Source organism: Notamacropus eugenii, chromosome X (genome assembly GCF_028372415.1).
Source record: "Notamacropus eugenii isolate mMacEug1 chromosome X, mMacEug1.pri_v2, whole genome shotgun sequence".
NCBI lineage: Eukaryota > Metazoa > Chordata > Mammalia > Diprotodontia > Macropodidae > Notamacropus > Notamacropus eugenii.
In genome coordinates this window covers 51,529,962-51,548,439 of record NC_092879.1, presented here as the reverse complement: position 1 = coordinate 51,548,439, position 18,478 = coordinate 51,529,962, and the positions used below count along the sequence as shown (strand labels likewise).

The following is an 18,478-nucleotide window of genomic DNA, read 5'->3' as shown; positions in this document are numbered from 1 at the left end:
AGAAAAGTAGCCTGAAATCAGCCTGCTACGTGGAAATAGCTCTGGATATAGTAGCAAGAGACACATGTTGTTACCAACGTCATTGCCAATGGGGGAATGGAGAAAGTGGCATTTGAGTTGGGCTTTTGAAGGGATGGGTGATAATGAGTAGGTGAAGCAGGGAAAACATTCTAGGTACAGGAAAGAGCCTGAGCAGAGGTAGAGAAAGGAGGAGAGCACAGTGTGCATTGGGGGTGGGCAGAGGCTGGTTCAGCTGGGCCAGAGTATAAAGAGTGTGGACCACTTCCTCCATAGACACTAGGGAATCACTAAAGAGTGTTTTAAAGCAGATATATGACCTGCCCATCTGCACTCTCCTGCTTTTTTTATGTAGAGAAAATACGTAACAATGCAATCTTTGGTGGATGACATTCAGGTTGATTCTGAGAATCAACAATTATCATACTTGGCTAGAGCACAGTGTTAGCCTCGGAGGCTCTTGAGGTACGTAGGGTTTAACTTGCCCTTGGATTGCACAGTCTCAGCTTGCTGGGCTATAACTGGCATTTTTCTCTGCTTTGTCAGGGCGATCTCTGTCCCCTGATGTTACTACTTTTGAAAAACTCCCTTTCCCCCCCCCCCCACCCCCGTTGAATCTTTCCTTGTAACAAAGAAAAGCAATTCAAACAAATTCAACCAACCATGTCTGACAGCATCTGCACACAACAACTAGGTCTGACAGTGTGTGCACGACTCTGAATCCAGAGTCCTCTGCCTCCCTCCTGAGAGAAGGGACAGTCATTTCATTATCTCTTGTAGGGGGGATTCTTGTACATGTCTTGCTTAAACTGACTGGCCTCCCAGTTCTGATATTGTCCGATGGTAGTGTGAGCAGAGAGGAAGGTACAGGTGACAGGCAGGCTGCAAAGGTACAATGGACAGTACTTTTTGATATTTTGGTATTTTCTTTTGGACATGGAGGATGATGGCAAGGGAGGAGCTGAAGATGAACTTGCTAGTGACCTGCGCCTCTGATGGGTGTATGTGTCCTGTATGTGCCTCATGTGTAGAGGGGAGTACAGGGATGGTGCTCAGAGCATGCTATCCTGAGCAGCAGGGCAACCAGGAAGGAATCAAAAGAAGTAGTAAGGGATTCAGATCCAGACTCCAAGTTTTGTGGATTGCTTCCAGAATTTGGCCACCATGAGGCTTATGGAGAATTCATGTGAGGTTTTCCCTTCCTGGGTTGTTTTCTCCATACACCTTTCACCTTGTTCCTTGCCTTTTTGGCCCTTCTTCTTACTCTTTTCTACATGTTTCACTTTAAGAACTAGAGAATGAGAAGCTTATATATGGAAGGGACCTTGAAGTGCTCAGCTCCATGACTTTATTTTTCAAATAGGAAAACTGGGACTCAGGGAAAGTGACTTGCTCAGGATCCCACAGGTAGGAACTGGCAGAGATAGGAACTAAAGCCAGACCCTGGGACTCTGAATCCAAGAGGCTTCTGTTTTCTGGCATTGCTTTTTAGTCAACAACATTTTTTTATTTCAGAATTTTATTTTATAGAGATCCACACACATATATAAAAATATTGTTCTTATATCACCTTGATTTATAACTACTCCCCTTCCCCCAACTCTCCCTGATAACAAAGACTTAAAAAAGGAGGAGGAAATAAAGCACCAACCTTCCGCACTGATTTTTTAAAAAACATTTATTAAGCAGCTCGTGTATAGAGTGCTAGGCACTTGGGAAGAGAGCAAGGCTCCAGTAACCCTGGCAAAGTCTTGAGGAGCTCAGTGACATTAGGTATAAGATTAGCAGCAGCAATGGAGTGGTTTTAGAAGAACCTACTTAGTGGTTTAGGTCCATCTGCCATGGGAACCAACATTTTATAGCAGTGGGACCCTGGGTCAGTCATTCATCTTCTCTGGACATCAATGCCTCTGTCTGTAAAATGAAGACAATCCTTTAGAACTCCGAGTTCATCAGGGGGGTTGGGAGAGCTTCTGGGAAATTCGTACTGCTGTTGTTAGTGAAGTCAAGTATTTGAAGAGTTGACCTCTGATTCAGCAAGTTAGGGGTCACGTCCTACCTTGGGCCCATAAGAGCAAGTCATTTCAACTCTGTCCTGAAACTTCCCTCAATGAAATCCCAGTACTGGCCTAAGATATTGATCACTATTTGATGATGATGATGATGATGATGATGATGATGATGATGATGATGAAGATCTAGAAGGGAATCCTTGCCCTGGAACTTGGACTAAGTTAGAAAGATAGGACTAAATTCAGTGAACCAAATAACTTGCTCAAAGTCACATAAGTAGCAGAACCAGGATTTGAATCCAGGGCTTTTGACTCTAGATTTAGTGCTCTTTCCATTGTACCATGGGCCTCCCTCTCAGATCGCCTTCTTGGGACTGTGGCACTAACTTTTACCTAGTTTCTTTCTCCCACTGTTTTTCTTACTAACTTTCAGTTGCTTCAGAAACTCCTAGCTCTTTGTACTCAACTGGCTGTGTGTGTGTGTTAGCTATTTTCTTTGGCCCTGGCCTCTTCTTGTATTAGGCCTGCTTATATTGATTTCTGTGTTTGTCATGCACCATCAATTTTCCACTAGCTAGGGCTAATTCCGGGGGGAGAAGAGGCCTGGATAATGCAAAAGCAATGGGTAACCCCAAATGTTTTTATTGGCTTAGAAGTTCCTGAGGCAAGCTCTCATTCTGACACTCCCACGCACTGGCTTGGTGCCTAGCACTGACCTCCACCCAGTTCAACTTCAATGTCAAAGACTGTTAGGGCCCAGCCCACCCAGGGAGAGGAGACTCTCTGGTATTTAGTGGAAAAAATAGCACACAGAAGATTCCTGGGTTCAAATCCTCACACCTGTACTTACTAGTTGTCTGTATGACCTTGGACCAAATTGCTTCTCTCCTCTTGGTTCTCAGTTTTCTCCTGTAAAATTGGATTGATAATCCTCAAATAGCCTATCACTTGGGGCTGTTACTGAGAAAGCGATCTGGAAATCTTTGACTTGCTACAAAAGCGGAGTGTTGTCATTAGTTAAGGAGGGATAAACTAGATAAGCCACTCACAGATAATGTTGGCTGTGTGGCCAGAGCCTAGATGTTCTTAAAAAATTAATGAACTGAATGTTTATGTGGGATTGGAAAAGATAACCAGAGCCCCAGAAGTTCACGGCACTGTGCCAATTAAGTGTCTTACAATGTTCTGTGTGTTTACCTCTTCCTGGTTCTTGAGGTGGAGAAGAGATGTGGTCTTCCCACAGCTTTATGGGGAGTTGGCTTCGGTGCCATCTCAAGGCACTTGTAGGTGGCATCACTCAGTGGTGTTCCTGGCCTGTTACCAGACCCTTCTCTTGGAGCTTCCGGTCCAGCTGGGGCATCGAGGCCAGGAGTTGATAAGTGAATGTGAATGAAACTGTGCTTTTTTTCTCTAGGTGCCGCTACTTGGCTGTTCAGCTGTCTCCTGCCATCCCTGTCTTTGCAGCTGTCCTTTTCCTCTTTTCCATGGCTACGCTGCTGCGGACAAGCTTCAGTGACCCCGGCGTGATTCCCCGGGCCCTGCCAGATGAAGCAGCTTTCATTGAAATGGAGATAGGTGAGCTGGGCTGGCCAAGAAGCCCCTGAGGGGGCGTAAGCTGTCCGCAGGACACTTGCCATGTGCCCTGAATGATTGTGCAAGGATCATCACAGCTGGCATCACCCCCAGCCTTCTCCGTAGTCCATTTTCCTCCTGAGCCATTTCATGCCCATGTACTCATCTTTGTGCTACCCCCAGAAGGTAGATGTGGGCAGCTGGAGTAAAGCCTCAATTTTCCCCAGATTTGGTGAAACTTGGAATAGGAAAAGAGCTCGGAGTTGGAGCCAGGAGACTTGGGTTTCGAGCTTGGCTTAGCCACTTACTAACTCTAACAACCTTGAGCCAGTCACTTCCCCTTTCTGGGCCTCTGAGCTAACAACAGTAGCGCTTCTAGCTTCACAGGTGAGCTCTGGGAGGGCCGAATGAGCAGGTGAATACACGACCAAGCATTTTGTCAACCCTGAAGTGCCCTAAACGTGGGCTGTCCCATACTTGTCGTGGTGTGTTCTCCCTTTCTAGAACCTGGGTTGTGAAGCCAGTACTAGTGATGACAGTCACTCCCATCTCAGTAACACACTGCAGTTTCCAAGAAGCTTTCCTCACCTCAGTCCTGTGAAGCAGAGGGTGTCAGGGTTAATGTTGCCACCTTGCAAACAAGATATCTAAGGCCTTAGGAAGGTCATGTGGCTTGCTGATGCTCACAGAGCTAAGAGTGGTAAAGTTGGACCTTGAACCCAAGTGTAATGGCTCTGAGACCAGGGCTTTTTGTCCTGTACCAGCCATGTCCTACAAACTCTCATTCCACTTATTGTGGCTCCCTGGCATCAGCCTTCTGGTGACTACACGATTGTCCTTTTCCAGCCATTTTGCAGATGGAAAAACTGAGTAGAATGGCAATTTGCTCCCTGGTCATAGTGGAATCTGTCTCACTGCTGGGATTTAGATTGATCCTCAGATCTTCCGAGTCCCATGCCCATTCCATCCTTAGCTGTATTTGCCAGACTATGAAAGATACACCTTAGCTCTTCAGTGTTCTGCTTGCCTCTATCTGTATTTCTTTCAGCTTCCTGCCTCTGGGGGGTGGGGAGGGTTAGAAGCATGTGTTTGTAGACCATAGCAGGACTTGTTAAATGTCTTCCACTCTTGACCAATTCAACACTTCTTAAACTGTGGGTCTCCACGCTATATGGGGTCATGACCCACAGTTTAAGAAGTGTTGCATAGAGCTGGAATGAACCTTAAAAGTCCAACCTCCTCTCCATTTTCCAGATGAAGAAAGCAGCTCAGATAGGGGGAAAATGACTTGCCCAAGGTCATCCAGGTACGAAGTAGCAGAGCAGTTGTTTCTGGGAGGCTGCAGACTGTACACCGACAGTGATGGGTGAGGGCTGGTGGGCAGGTCTGGGCTGGAATCAGGGTACTGCCCTTTACCTCTGTCATCTTGGGCAAGTCCCTGAATAAATCTGATTGCCACAATACTTTGGTAAAAGGGATGACTCCTGGGAGCAGGGATAGAGGGCAAAGCAGCAGGTGATATTAAAACAAAGGATGCAATAATAGATTTTTAAAGAGTTGCCATCCCAGATTGTTAGAGCAGGAAGGGACCTTGGAGATAACAAGCATTCCCCATGCCCCACGAGAAAAAAAATGAAAAAGAAAACCAAATTTCCAACAATGAGGAGGCATGCCGAGCAAAGCAGATGCCCCCCAAAGTTCCCCATCCCCCTCTGTCAGCTTCACCCTTGGGCCTCAGGGGATCATATTTCAGTATTGCCTTGGTCAGACTTCTTTCTTAAGCTTTTCAAAATTGTTTGTTTTTACAAAGTTGGAAAGGGATGGTATACATTGTTCTCTTGATTGTACTCATTTCACTCTGCTTTGGTTATAAAGTATAAGTACAGACAAGTTCTCACTTTATGTAAGTTTGTATTATGCACATTCAACTCCCTGGCTGGCTCTGGCCCAGGTGGTGGCAGCCACAGTCACAGTGGCCAGTGGATATCCCTGAGCCAGGGGTCCTACACTTACATGGCACTAAAGCCATGCCAGCCGGAGGGGTGCGGTTGGTAGAGAGGCCACAGAGTCGTGAGGAGCCCCCATGAGGGGAAGGTGGAGGTTCTATTAAGTCAGAACAGGCTGTATACTTTAAATATACCTCTAAGTCTTCCCAGGTTTCGATGAAACTGTCCCATTATAGTATTCCATCACATTGATATAACATAACTAGTTCAGTCATTCACCAGCTGATGGATGCCTCCTCAATTCCCAGTTTTTTGCTACCACAAAAAAGAGTGGCTATAAATATTTGTGTATATAGAGGACCTTTTCCTTTGATTTCTGGGATATAGCCTAGCAGTGAGTGGCATCACTGTGTCAAAGGGTGGCAATTATTTTTTAAACCATAGTGGATTAGAATGAATTGTTTTGAGAATTATTTGATGAAATCCCCTGGGATCACTTGGCACAATCCAGAAGTTGAAAACCCAGGTTGAGAAATGCTGATTTGGGGGATGGGGGAATGTGCCAGAGCAACTCATCTCTTTTGATTGGACTTGGCAATTACTGTCAGAAAGGTGTCAAGGACCACTGGGCTTGTGTCAGCCACCTACAACCTGGATTGGATCATGTCTTTCAGAGGCAACCAATGGCACAGTGCCACAGGGTCAGCGGCCACCCCCTCGAATCAAGAATTTCCAGATCAACAACCAGATCGTGAAACTAAAGTATTGTTATACATGCAAGATCTTCAGGCCCCCCCGGGCCTCCCACTGCAGCATCTGTGACAATTGTGTGGGTAAGCAGAACATTTTGAGGGGTTACCCTGGCCAGTTTGATCACAGACATGGGTGTTTGGGTGCTGAGAGATATCTTCTTAGGAAGGATCCATCAGCCTCCCTTTATGTAATAGGATGACAATTTTAGAGCTAGTTGAGATTTTAGAGACCAGCTACTCCAAGCGTTCTTAACTTTTCTGTGTTTGGCATTTTGGTGAAACCTTTGGACTTCTCAGAATACATTTTTTAAAAATTCGTAATCGAAGGAAATGCTAAATTTCAATTAGATTAATTTAAAAAAGAAGTCAATTTTTCCTCATCCAAGTTCACAGGGTCCTTAAGGAATTGGTGGATCTCAGGTTAATAATCCCTGGTCTAGTCTAACCTTCTCATTTTGCAAGAAACTGAGAAAGTCCATCTTGGGCAAAGATCCTGGCCAAGGTCCCACAGGTAACATGTGGCAGAGCCAAGAATGAAACCCAGGGCTCTGGACTCCAAAAGTCAGGGCTTTTTGCATGCCACAGATCCTCTGAGTGACATTTCTGAGAGGTGTCTGGCTTTCCCAGCTGTGGCTAGGGAGAGGTATCTAGTTATGGGAATTCTTAGGGAGAGTTAAGAATCTTTCCCTGATTTACCAGTTGTGTAAATCTGAATTTTCCTTGAACTGAATTTGTTTAGAGACATGGGGGTATGAGAGCCTTTGTCCACTGGAGGGCAGTAATGCCAGGTTTTACCAGACTGGCAGCTGTGCATTGTGTGTCTGCACCTGAGAAGGCCTGCCCATTCTGCATGCCTGTTCTGCCATAGCTAGCTCTCCAGCAGGTAGTGCTGGGAATTCCAGTCCTCTCAGTTGGATCATTGTCTAGAGGCACATTGGTTAAATTCCTTTTTACTCCTGAGAGCCACATGGCATCCCTGGGCACATTGCTTTCCTCTTAACTCTCCAGATGTCTGCACCAAAGTTGGGTGGGCCAGAGGACCCTGCTGTGAGTAGGTGGGAAAAGTTACATGTGCACCGAATCCTAATTCAAATGTTCCAGGAATGACATCGTTTAATGGAGGCCTACAATGAATCTTTTTTGGTGAAAGAGCCTTCCTTCCTTTGATTTATTTCTCATGTCAACCCAAATTTTTACATGTTAGGTTTGCTACTTTCATACAAGTTCAGAGTACACTTATAGTCCAAACCTGTGATCTGTGAGCAGCATGACAGAGTGCAAAGGCCAGTGAAATCTTAGCCAGGTCTGACACTTCCATTTGGTCTCTCAGCCTTAGTTTACTCATCTGTAAAATGGGGATAATAACATTTGCACTATCTACTTTCTGGTGAGGGAGCTGGGAGGCTCAGATAAGGTAATGGACACAAGGTGCTTGGTAAAGTGCCGGAAATGTGACCTATGAGAATATTGCAGGACAAACCCTGTTCCCTTTCCTGGTGATCCATACCCTCCCTTGCTCTAACACAACAGTCTTAAGAGATAGGGAGGACGAGAAACTTGGGACTCAGACAGGGGAAATGATTTGCTTGTGCTTACAAGGCAGAGGTGGGCTTAGAACCTAGACTGTCTGGGTCTGAGTCCCACGATCCTTCCAATGAATCAAACTGCTTTCCAAGTTGCTTAATGTGATTTTTTTTCCTGGGCCCCCAACATCAGTGTAAACTTAGGCAAGTCTCAGTTTCCTTTTTTGTAAAATGAGAGTTTTGGATTAGGTAATCTTTAAGGCCCATTCCAGTTCCAAATTGCTTGGGCCTTAAAGAAGCCTGTGCATGCCTATTTGTGTGGTATATTGGAGCACTATAGAAATGGGAACTGCTTGTGTTATAAATTGTTGGTTCTGAAGACGTCTCCATTTACCACTACCCCACCCCCCACTCCCCCACTTACACAATGAGCTGTATTGTGGCCATTTGGTCTGGATGAATGGTCATTCTCATGGTTGCATTTTTAAGAGAATCATTTGTAGATCGGCCTATGACTGGCAGATGCTATTTGCACTCTCCTCAGTTTCCTCCTTTGTAAATAGGGATGAGATTATTCACCCTACTTCTCTCCTAAAGCTGTTGTGATGGTCAGCTGACATGATGAAAGTTTTTATAAAAATATAAAAGGTTTTATAAAATTGTAAAGCACTACATGTGATTGGCTGAAGTCTTAATGTATATCCTTATCAAATGATAAATGGTATTACTAGATCGTATAGCTTAATGTATGAAGAATGAGTTAATATAATGATGCTCTCTCAGTTTGGGATATATGTCAGGAAGGGATGGGGTGGGGAGTAGTATTTGTAGAATTTTTGGTCCTTAGTTCCCTTTCCTTCTGCCCTTTCCAGAGCGCTTTGACCATCATTGTCCCTGGGTCGGAAATTGTGTCGGCAAGAGGAACTACCGCTACTTCTACCTCTTCATCCTTTCTCTCTCCCTCCTCACCATCTATGTCTTCACCTTCAACATAGTCTACGTGGCCCTCAGTGAGTAAAGAGTGAGATGAACATTTGGAATTTTCAGGGAGCTAATGTCAGCCTTGGAGATCTAGGATAGGATATCACTATAGCTGGCTTTCTGAATTTGGTGGAGAATTACTGGGAATGACAGGGAACCTCCTCAGCCTTATTTATGTCAAACAAGTCTATGTTGAGGCCAACTATAGGGTCAGCCCACTATGATAAAACCACCTTAGTAGTTTAGTATATTAGAAAGAGCTGTGCACTTGGAGTTACAATTATCTGGGTTCAAATGCTAGTTGTGCTGGAAGTGACCTTGGGCAAGTCACTTAACCTCTGCTGGTTTCCACATCAGTAAAATAAGAGAGCAGGGTCAGATGACCTCTTAAGTTCCTTCCAGCTTCACAGTTATGATTTTTTCACTCCCTGGCCTATCCTTTTTACTTCCTTCATAGTCTTACCCTTAGGGGAGCCTTTAGCAATTAGGCTACTTGCAGGAAATATTTCTGAGTCCTGTTATAGAGAGAGCAAGGCTTGTTTGGTCTCCATACATCCCATGCCTGGTCCTTTGCACGTACATATACAGCTGTGGGGCTGAACCTGGTAAAGAAAAGGAAGATGGAGCGGAGGGTAGATTCTGCTTCCATGGCTGGGTCCAGAGGAAAGCAAAAAAAAAAAAAAAAGATACAGGAAAAGGGATGGGTAACATTGATCTGTAGAGACGCCAGAATGAAGGGGCCTCTACCTGAGCCGAGTAACCAAAGAAAGAGAAGCATTCCCATAAGGCAAATGGGTATGCTGCTTTTCTTAACAAGATCACTAGCTTTTCTCTCTACTTCTTTCCCACAGAATCCTTGAAAATTGGCTTCCTGGAGACATTGAAAGAAACTCCTGGAACATATCCTTGCCTTGGAAAGATTTTTCTCTGTGTCTCTTCCCACTCGGTTTCCTCTCACTCCTTATCACCCAGTTCTTCACTCTTGGACCCTTTGGGGGGTTTCCTAGGCCAAATAACATGACACGTGTAGAGCTAAACAAAACAGTGTCAGAACTGGGAGAAGCCTTAGCATCTACATCAACCCTTCTCATTTTCCAGAAGGAGACCTAGAGAAGGAAAGTGACTAGGTCAAGGTCACATAGCTAAGAAATGTCAGAGCCAGGACTTGACCTCCTGTCTTCTGACCCCAAATTTAATGTTCCTTTTCACTACACTAACGCCTCTGTCTAAAAGTGGATTCAGATGGTGACCAGTAGTGACGATCAGTCCAAATTTGTAACAATTGCATGGAATACAAATCACAGGAAAGGAATGAGAAGCTGTATTTGTCTTTGTCTTCTGTCACTTGACTATTTACCTTTCTTTTCTTTTTCTTTCTGAATATCTTTTTAGAAAAGTATAGATGAAAGGTAGCAAGGTATTGTGGAAAGAGCCTTGGCTTTGGAGTGAGAAATCTGGGTTTGATTCTTGGCTTCTTTCATTTATAATTTATTAAGAAAAACAAAAATGTTTCGGGAGCAAACTTCTAGCCTTTTTCTAGCTGCCTTTGAAGGCCTCTCATAATCTAGCTTATCCCCTGGCATGGAGTCAGAAGGCCTGCATTCAAATCCTGGTTCTGCTACTTGTTACTTGGACAAGTCATTTTCCTGTCTCGGTGCCTTAGTTTTGCATATTTGGAAAGCAAGGGAATTGGACTAAGTCTCTGAGATCCTTTTGGGCTCTGCGGACTTGGGACTAGATAACCTTGCATGTCTCTTCTAGCTAGATTCAATGCACTTCTATATTCCTGAACTTGGGTTCACTGTGCTGGAAGTACTCATCTGCTTCTTCACCCTCTGGTCTGTTGTGGGGTTGACAGGATTCCATACGTTCCTCGTGGCCCTCAACCAGACAACCAATGAAGATGTGAGTCAAGGTTTCCCTACTCATGCCGTACTCCTTCCTCTGCCTCAGGGCCTCTTTTCTTTCAACCCAACAGCAAATTGGGACTTTAAGGGCCTTCACGTGTATAGGTGATAGGTGATTCTGGAGGAATCTCGGCCTTGGAGAAAGGGAGATACAGAAACCTTGAACCTGCTTTACCTGGAGTTGTTAAATATATTAGAATGTACAAACAGGTTCAGATAGGGTGACAAACTGTAATGAATAACAACAGGGAAACCAGAGGGTTCAGAATCTATTCTTAATCTGAAGAGTTGACACTGGAGAGACAGAGAAGTCATTCCCTATTGGAGATGATTTGGGATGAGAGCTCCCGGATGGGGCTGCCAGGGGCCTGCATGACTTTTATTCAGTCCAGCAAATATTTGCTTAAGCTTCTTGTGTGTGCAGGACAATTAAGTCCTTAGGGCTGTCAGCACCACAAACAGAGCAACCTCAGCAGTGCTAGGAAGTAGGGAGCACAGGTCCAAAGGGAATATAGGAGGGAGGGAAGGGCCTTTCCTTCAAGGAGCTGATAATCCAGGTTCGAAGGACATGTCTGTATACAGAGAAACATGAAGCCGCACCAGTGGAGGGAATGCACAAGTGGAGGGAACTCCTGAGAGCTATGGCTAAACACAGAAAGCTTAGTTTGGAAGAAGGGGGATGGGTGCGAATTGATGGCTAGGTGGAGGAGGAGGAGGAGGAGTGTTCCAGCTGGCAGAGATGGCGTGTGCAATATTGTGCCGTGATATTAGAGTTATCTGTATTGTATCCCCTCCGTGAAGGCTGGGACCCTCTGTTATCTAATTGTCACACACACACACACACACACACACACACACACACACACACACACATACACACACGTACTTGTGCTCACATGCCTAGACATACCTCAAAGACTGAGCACAGCACTCTGCACACATTAGATGCCTAATAAATGGTTTTGAATTATCTAAACTTTGCTAGGTCCCAGGGGGCAGAAAATGTTTGATTATCTAGTTCAGTGGACACTTAAGCACCTACAATGTGCGCCACACCACTCAGTACTGAGGGAAAAACAGTGCAAGAAATAGGTGCCAATACATTTGTTGAATTGTGTGCCAATGCACATTGGGATGAACATTGTTTGAATATATGGAAAGGAAGTGGGTTTTGCCACAACAATAAAAGGGTCCGGGGGGAATGAAGATGGAGGAAGCTTAAGAGATGGGACTCTGGGGAGGTGCTTGGCTAGATAGGAAGACCCTCAGAGACTGGACTGGGGCGGCTAGATTTGGCAGAAGGAGCCTTTATCCTTGTCTTACAGATTAAAGGTTCCTGGACGGGGAAGAACCGAGTACAGAACCCATACAGCCATGGCAACATCCTAAAGAACTGCTGTGAGGTGCTGTGTGGCCCCTTGCCTCCCAGGTACGAGTGGGGAGGGCGGGACCAGGCCTGTCTTCACCTGCATTCTCTGCTGACTTCTTCTGAGGGGGATCTCTTTTGGCCAGACCTTGGAGACCGTATATCAGCTCCCCTTTCTATGGCACTTTGGGATTTTACCAAACGCTTTTCTTGAAATGAGGTGAGGAGGGAGGGAGTGCTATAGCTAGAGAAAGTGAAACTCTGATTAATGACTTGTCCAAGGGTACACTGCTAAGTGGTAGTCTTAAGTGGTAGCATTTTCGATCTGGGCTGCTTCCACCTTTCTTCTGCCCTGGCCCCCTTTGGCAGGCAAGTCTTATGAAACCTGTGGATGAGCTTTCTCAGAATTATGGTCAAAAATGCATACAAAAATGTAGAGGATGATAGAGGGAACTAGTTATATTGAAGTGGAGTTATCCAAATATCTTTTCTGAAAAGTTCACTGACTCTAGGTTCTGAACCCTGGCTTTAGAAGTCTCGACTGACCTTGCTCTGCTTGGGGAGGGCCCTGGCTGCCACAGGTGACTGTTGATTTCAAATCCAGATTGGCCTGAACTAGACCCTATAGTGTAGAAAGTATGACAACATAAAGGCTGAAATCAGAGGGAGGAGAGAAGGAAATGTGAGCTTGTCCCCAAGCAGAAGGTAGTCAGCCTATGAGCCTGAGGATGCGCCAAAGGTTAGTGAGGATCAACCAAAGTCCTATTTTCCACAGTGGTGAGTAAACTATAGGGCTCTACTCCCCAAGATTGTGAAACAGGCTGAAACCATGCCTCTGATGGGACTAAGGCCACAGGTGACAGACCCATGATGGATGCCCCAAATGATGACTCTCCTCCTCTCTAAGGCTGATGGCAAAGATGGTACAGTGGGCACCGGAAGTGAACCTGGATCTATTATTTTTCAGTTCTGGGGACTTGGGCAGCTTTTATCCTTTCTTGGAGTTTGTTTTTTCTCCTTTGTAAAGGGAGAGTGTTGGAGTAGATGATCTTGGAGGTCAGTCTAAAGGTCTAAGTCTGTGATCTTAAGAGCCTCAGCTACCGCTAAACTGTCCCTTGGTGCTTGTGTCCGAGACTGGACCCGGGTCTCAAGAACCCTGGGATTGATTGGATGGGGACTCCCATTTCAGAGAGCACCAGAGTCCAAAGAATTGGACTTAAGTCCAAAAGACTAGTGTCTCTTTCCCTTTTGTCTCATAGGAGGGGTTTGTGCTTCAGTGATACCTAGGGTCACCCTCTCCAGTGAATGTCTCATCATCCCCTACCCTCCCACGTACGGGCAAACAAGGTTGCTGATAAGAGTGAGAAACATTTCAGAACCTTGGGAGTTTGAGCCTTCCCATCAGATAGAAAAGAAGAGGCCTTAAGTCTAGGTAGGCCCTGTTGTTAGCCAAAGGTCGGGATGGAGAATAGTCATCGTTGTCTCTCCTCTGCAGCGTGCTGGATCGACGGGGCATATTGCCACTGGAAGAAAGTGGAACCCGACCCTCAAGCACTCAAGAGGCAAGCAGTAGCCCATTTCCACAGAGCCCAGTAAGTGTTCCTAAGTCTTCACCATTAGATAAAAGAACATCTTCCATTTCTCCAGCACTTTGAAGGCTTATTATAATGTGATACAGAAAGCCAGTCAGATGGTTAGTATGAGAGTGTTTAGTTTGCCTTCAGAAAAAAAAATGTTTATTATGCCAATGGGAGGGAAGAATGAATATCAGGTGAAAATTCCATTTAGGTCATCTCCTTTATAGCTTTAGCAGCTATATTTTTCCTCCCCAAATTTATTGATTCATTTGTTTTCTGTTTTCAACAATCACTTCCATAGTTCCAGATTTTCTCCCCCTCCCTCCCCAAGATAGCATGCAATCTTATATGGGTTCTACATATTTTAGCAGCTGTCTTGACACCTATAGTACCAATGTTTGTACTCACATAATTGCCTGAAAATGCAAGTATTATTTTCATTATACAGATGAAGAAACTGAAGTCCAAAGAGGAAAAAGCATCAGAGGTGGCAATTGAACTCAGGTCTTCTGCCTTAAGACTTTGTTCTCCTATACCATCCTTGTTTTTTTCTCCCTTTTGTGGTGATGACAACTCTGGTAGAGGTGGTCTCTCTGCGGCAGTGTGGTATAGTGGAAGGAGTGTCTGACATATCAGGAGACACCTAGATTGATTCCTCTCCCTCCACTTCCTGGCTTCATAACCCTGGGCAAGACATTTAACCTCTCAGTGCTCCAGCAAACTCTCTTTTTTTAAAAATTATTTTATCTGTATTCAGTTTTCTACAATCACGTCCATATATCTTAGATTTTTTCCCCCCTTCCTCTCCTTCCATCTCCCCTCTCCCTGAGATGTCATGCAATCTTATAGGTTCTACACATAGATTCCTATTAAATATATTTTCACCTTAGTCATGTTGCATAGAAGAATTAAAATGAATGGGAGAAACCATAAAACAAAACAAAACATAATACAAAAGAAAATTGTCTGCTTCATTCTGCCATCCAATTCCGTAGTTCTTTCTCTGGATGTAGAAGGCGTTTTGCCTTAAGTGAAAACTATCTAAAGCCTAGAAGTTGTAGGGGCAGCTAGGTGGCACAGAGGATAGAGCACCAGCCTTGGAGTCAGGAGGACCTGAGCTCAAATCCAGCCTCAAGACACTCATTGGCTGTGTGACCCTTGGCAAGTCATTTAATCCACATTGCCTCAAAAAAAAAAAGACAAGTTATAGAACACTCCCTAAAGTCATTGGTAGTCTCCTGAGTTCCTGTCGTTTCTGGATTGCCTATTAAATTGAACTAATGTCCCATAGGCATCTCACTCTTTAACATATTCAGAGCAGAACTCTTATCTTTCCATCAGTTATCTTTTCTCCCAAACCCACTTTCCTTCTAAACATCCTTATTTTTGAGTACAGCCACCCAGATTTGAGCTTTTGGCATTTTACCCTGAATAGCCAATGAGAGGCCAAGCCTTGTTGATTCTCTTTCCACATCTCCATCTCTCCCCTTGTCTTACCCACAGCACAACTGTCCTCACCTAGATCCTCATCTGAACTATTGTGCTAGCTTCCTAACTGGTGTTCTTGCACCCACTCTCTCCTTTCTCCAATTCATCTCCTACACCAGTGCGACGGCCTTTCTGGGCCTCAGTTTCCTCCTCTGTAAAATAAGAAGTGTTTTATCCGATGTTTGGTTTGAGTGTTGTTTTCTTTGGTTTTGTTATAAAGGTTACAAGTATAGCAATAATAAAAGAAAATGAAGACACTGGGCTCAGCTGGTTTCTAAGGCCCCATGAACAGATTCTCGGAGGTTGAGTGTGGTACATATATTTAATCCTGATTCTGAATATGAAGGAAACTTTGATTTCAGTCTGTTTGTTCTCTTTTCTCCCTCAGGTGGTCCCCACGGAGCCTTTGAGCTCAAGTGAGCTGCCCCTGAAAGCCTGTGCTGCTGAGGAGGTGCAGTCCAGTGTTCTGGCCCAGCAGGGCCCAGAGTCCCCAGAGACTCCCCAGGAGGACTCTGGACCTGAGAAGTAGCTTCTCTGCACAGCAGAGAGAGAGAGAGAGACGTGTGTTTTTCTTTAATGAGAGTGGAGAGTGCTTGAGGGGGGAGAAGACAACCTTGAGACAGAGGGCAAGTGAGCCATCATTTTTGCCATTTCTTTGGTCTCTGTTCACCCAGTTTTGGATTGGAATATTCTCTATACAAGCTATTTGTCCTGGACTCCAGGAAATAGCAGAGTGGTGTCCATTACATATAGTAGCTTGAAACTCAGCTTTCAAGGGCCTTGGCCTCAAGAGTTCCCTTCGGGTCACTTCTCGGGAGAGTTGTTGACATCCCATTACTTGTCCCCAGACCAGAGATAGCCTCCCAGACTATCCCCAAAGGGCTCAAATGGAAACCAATTGAGCCCTGTTTCCACCCCTAGATGGAGGAGGGGAATGGGGATGGGGCAGAGCTATGACTGGCAGAGTCTTTGTGCCATTGGTGCCATGCCAGTTCATGCCTGTGGGGTGGGATCCTTCTATCTGGACACTTGTATTTATTAATGTAGTTTCCTTCTTCAGTCTCCCTCCCCATTCTCTACCTCTCTGACCCCCTTCTTTTTCAATTAGATAGAAGTTAGTAGGAATAGTTAGTGAGTTTACAATTTGCAGTTTTCATAGCCCAACTCAAAACTTTGTAACGTCTGTGCCACCCTCAGTAAAAAAAAAATTGTGTGATGCCAATAGCTACGCCCCCACTGTTCTCTCTGTCTCTCTCTTGATCTGTTTCTCTCTGTCTCTTTCTCCCTCCTTTTCTAATTTCCTTTTCAGACTCTTGCTCCGTTTGGGAGCTGTAACAACAGCTAAAAAGTCTGCTCTTTGGTGCCTCCTTTACTGCGAGGGGTTTGCAAGTGTTCATAAATGCTACCCCTTTTACCCCCCTCCTGAACTTCAAGTTCAGTCCGTGAGGCCTCCAGTGGTCTCAAGTGCACAAATGAATATAATTGAGGCACAAAGGACTGGCTTCAGAGCCGGGTGAGAAGGAGGAACCTCCTGTAGGTTAACTCACAGGCCTTGGCCAGTGTTTCCTTCCTTCGCCCTCTTCCCTTAGGGCTAACTCTCATAGCACTTCTGCTGGTCTCTGTAAGGGCAGAGGCCCAGGATGATCCCCACCCCTACCCCCCACCCCCCAGTGGTGGGCTGGGTCCCCCGTCCAGCATTTGGGGGACCGGTTTTCTCCAGCCCTCAGCTGCGCTTCAGGGATAAGGATTTGTGTATCACATGCAGCTGTGTTTCTGAGAGAGTCTATGTTCTCCCCTCCCTTTCTAAAATGGGGTCCTGTGGAGATGACTTTGATGGGGAGAGGGTTAACCAGGGCTTTTTATCTGTTTGAAGGTGATTAAACTGTGTTGATGCAAATTACCTGCTTCCTTCCATTTTCAAACGACTTCAGGGTTGTGTGTTCGGGTGGGCTCTGGGAGCTGCTTGGGAGTGGGGGGGCATCATATGGGGGAAGATGACTGGCCACAATCACAGGGGCACTCACTTAGCTATGAACCAGTTTTCCTTAACCGTTGCTCAGGAAGAAAGGGTTTTAGAGATAGTTTGTAGGGAGAACAAGGTGGCACGGGGGTTTGATCTATCAGGAGGAGAAATCATTTCATTTCTGTGAGACTCAGGAAAATCGGGTGGAATGGACGAGATGATCTCCAAGATCTCTTCCAGCTGGAGGTCCCGAAAAGTATATCTCCAATGCGTCATTAAGGACTTTGCTGTATGTTAGTGGAGTCTCCTCTTAGACATTCCTTAAAGTAGGTGTATCAGGGCCTCCCTTTGGAAACTGTTAGCAGTTCTCAAGAAATAGAAGTCTGCATTTCCTTAAAGACTGAGACTTTGGAGTTTCCTCCTCTCCTCTACAGCTGGGGAAACTAATGCCTGGAGGGGTGAGGTGACTTGCCAAGGGTCACAGCTTGACCCTAGGTTCTCTGAAACCTCACCCCAATCTCTTTCCACCTGACACAGTTCCAGAAGGCACCGCCTACAGGACTGGACTTACCCTATCGCCTATGTTATTCCCCAGTCTGGGATCAGTTCACCCCATCCTATTCCCTTCCTACTGTCTCTATGCCATGCTAGATTTCTCTCTCTGACAGGAAGGGGAAGAGTGGGGAGTTCCCTTGGTCTCTTCCCCTATTTGGTTTCTGTTCTTCCATATTGAACTGTTTCCACCCCCAACCTCCAGCCTACCCATCACCCTTTCTCTTCCTTCTCGACTCATTTGTTTTCGAGACCAGCCAGGAGAGCTGGCCCGTTCAGACTGTCCACTGGCTGGGACTGTCTTGAAACTCCATTCTGATCTCAAGGGATATTGATCTTCCCACGGGAATGGGCCCCGAATTGTTTTGTCTTTTCAATGGCTGAGCCCTCTCTCCAACTCCCTTCTACACACTCCCCCTCCCCAACTCTTCCACCCCCCTTCCCTCTGCAAGGCAACTCCCAAGTGTCCCGCTTCCCCAGACTGGTTGGCAACCGTCCTGAAATCCCACACTACGGAGAACTGAGACTATTCTTGACTATTCCCTTCATGCCCAAGCGGCCTTGGGATCCTCGATTCTGATCAAGATCACCACTGCTTTTGTTCTCCAAGCCCGCATCCTCCCCCTATAGCTGGGATTGTGTCTGGGCTGAATTCTATGTCTCCTAATCCTGACCTGCCTATTCTGACCAAATTTCTACTTGTTGCTAAAGAAATTAAAAACTTGCTTTGCTTTTAAATAGATGTGTTAATTTAATATATATTCTGTACTTTGGAGTAAATTAAGATATGTGTGTTGATTTCTGTTCTACCTCTTGGTATT

At 45.4% G+C, this 18,478-nt stretch overlaps 1 protein-coding gene across 1 annotated transcript in view; it reads left to right on the top strand.

Moving 5' to 3' along the window:
• Positions 1–17,039, top strand: part of ZDHHC9 (zDHHC palmitoyltransferase 9) — a 36,568-nt gene extending 19,529 nt beyond the window's left edge. The window contains exons 3-10 of the mRNA XM_072626890.1: positions 3,445–3,605; positions 6,223–6,381; positions 8,696–8,833; positions 9,656–9,704; positions 10,607–10,709; positions 12,037–12,140; positions 13,573–13,669; positions 15,531–17,039. Coding sequence (XP_072482991.1) covers positions 3,445–3,605; positions 6,223–6,381; positions 8,696–8,833; positions 9,656–9,704; positions 10,607–10,709; positions 12,037–12,140; positions 13,573–13,669; positions 15,531–15,671 — 952 coding nt within the window. The 3' untranslated portion in view covers positions 15,672–17,039. The remainder of the gene's footprint in view (positions 1–3,444; positions 3,606–6,222; positions 6,382–8,695; positions 8,834–9,655; positions 9,705–10,606; positions 10,710–12,036; positions 12,141–13,572; positions 13,670–15,530) is intronic.
• The last annotated feature ends 1,439 nt before the right edge of the window (positions 17,040–18,478 follow it).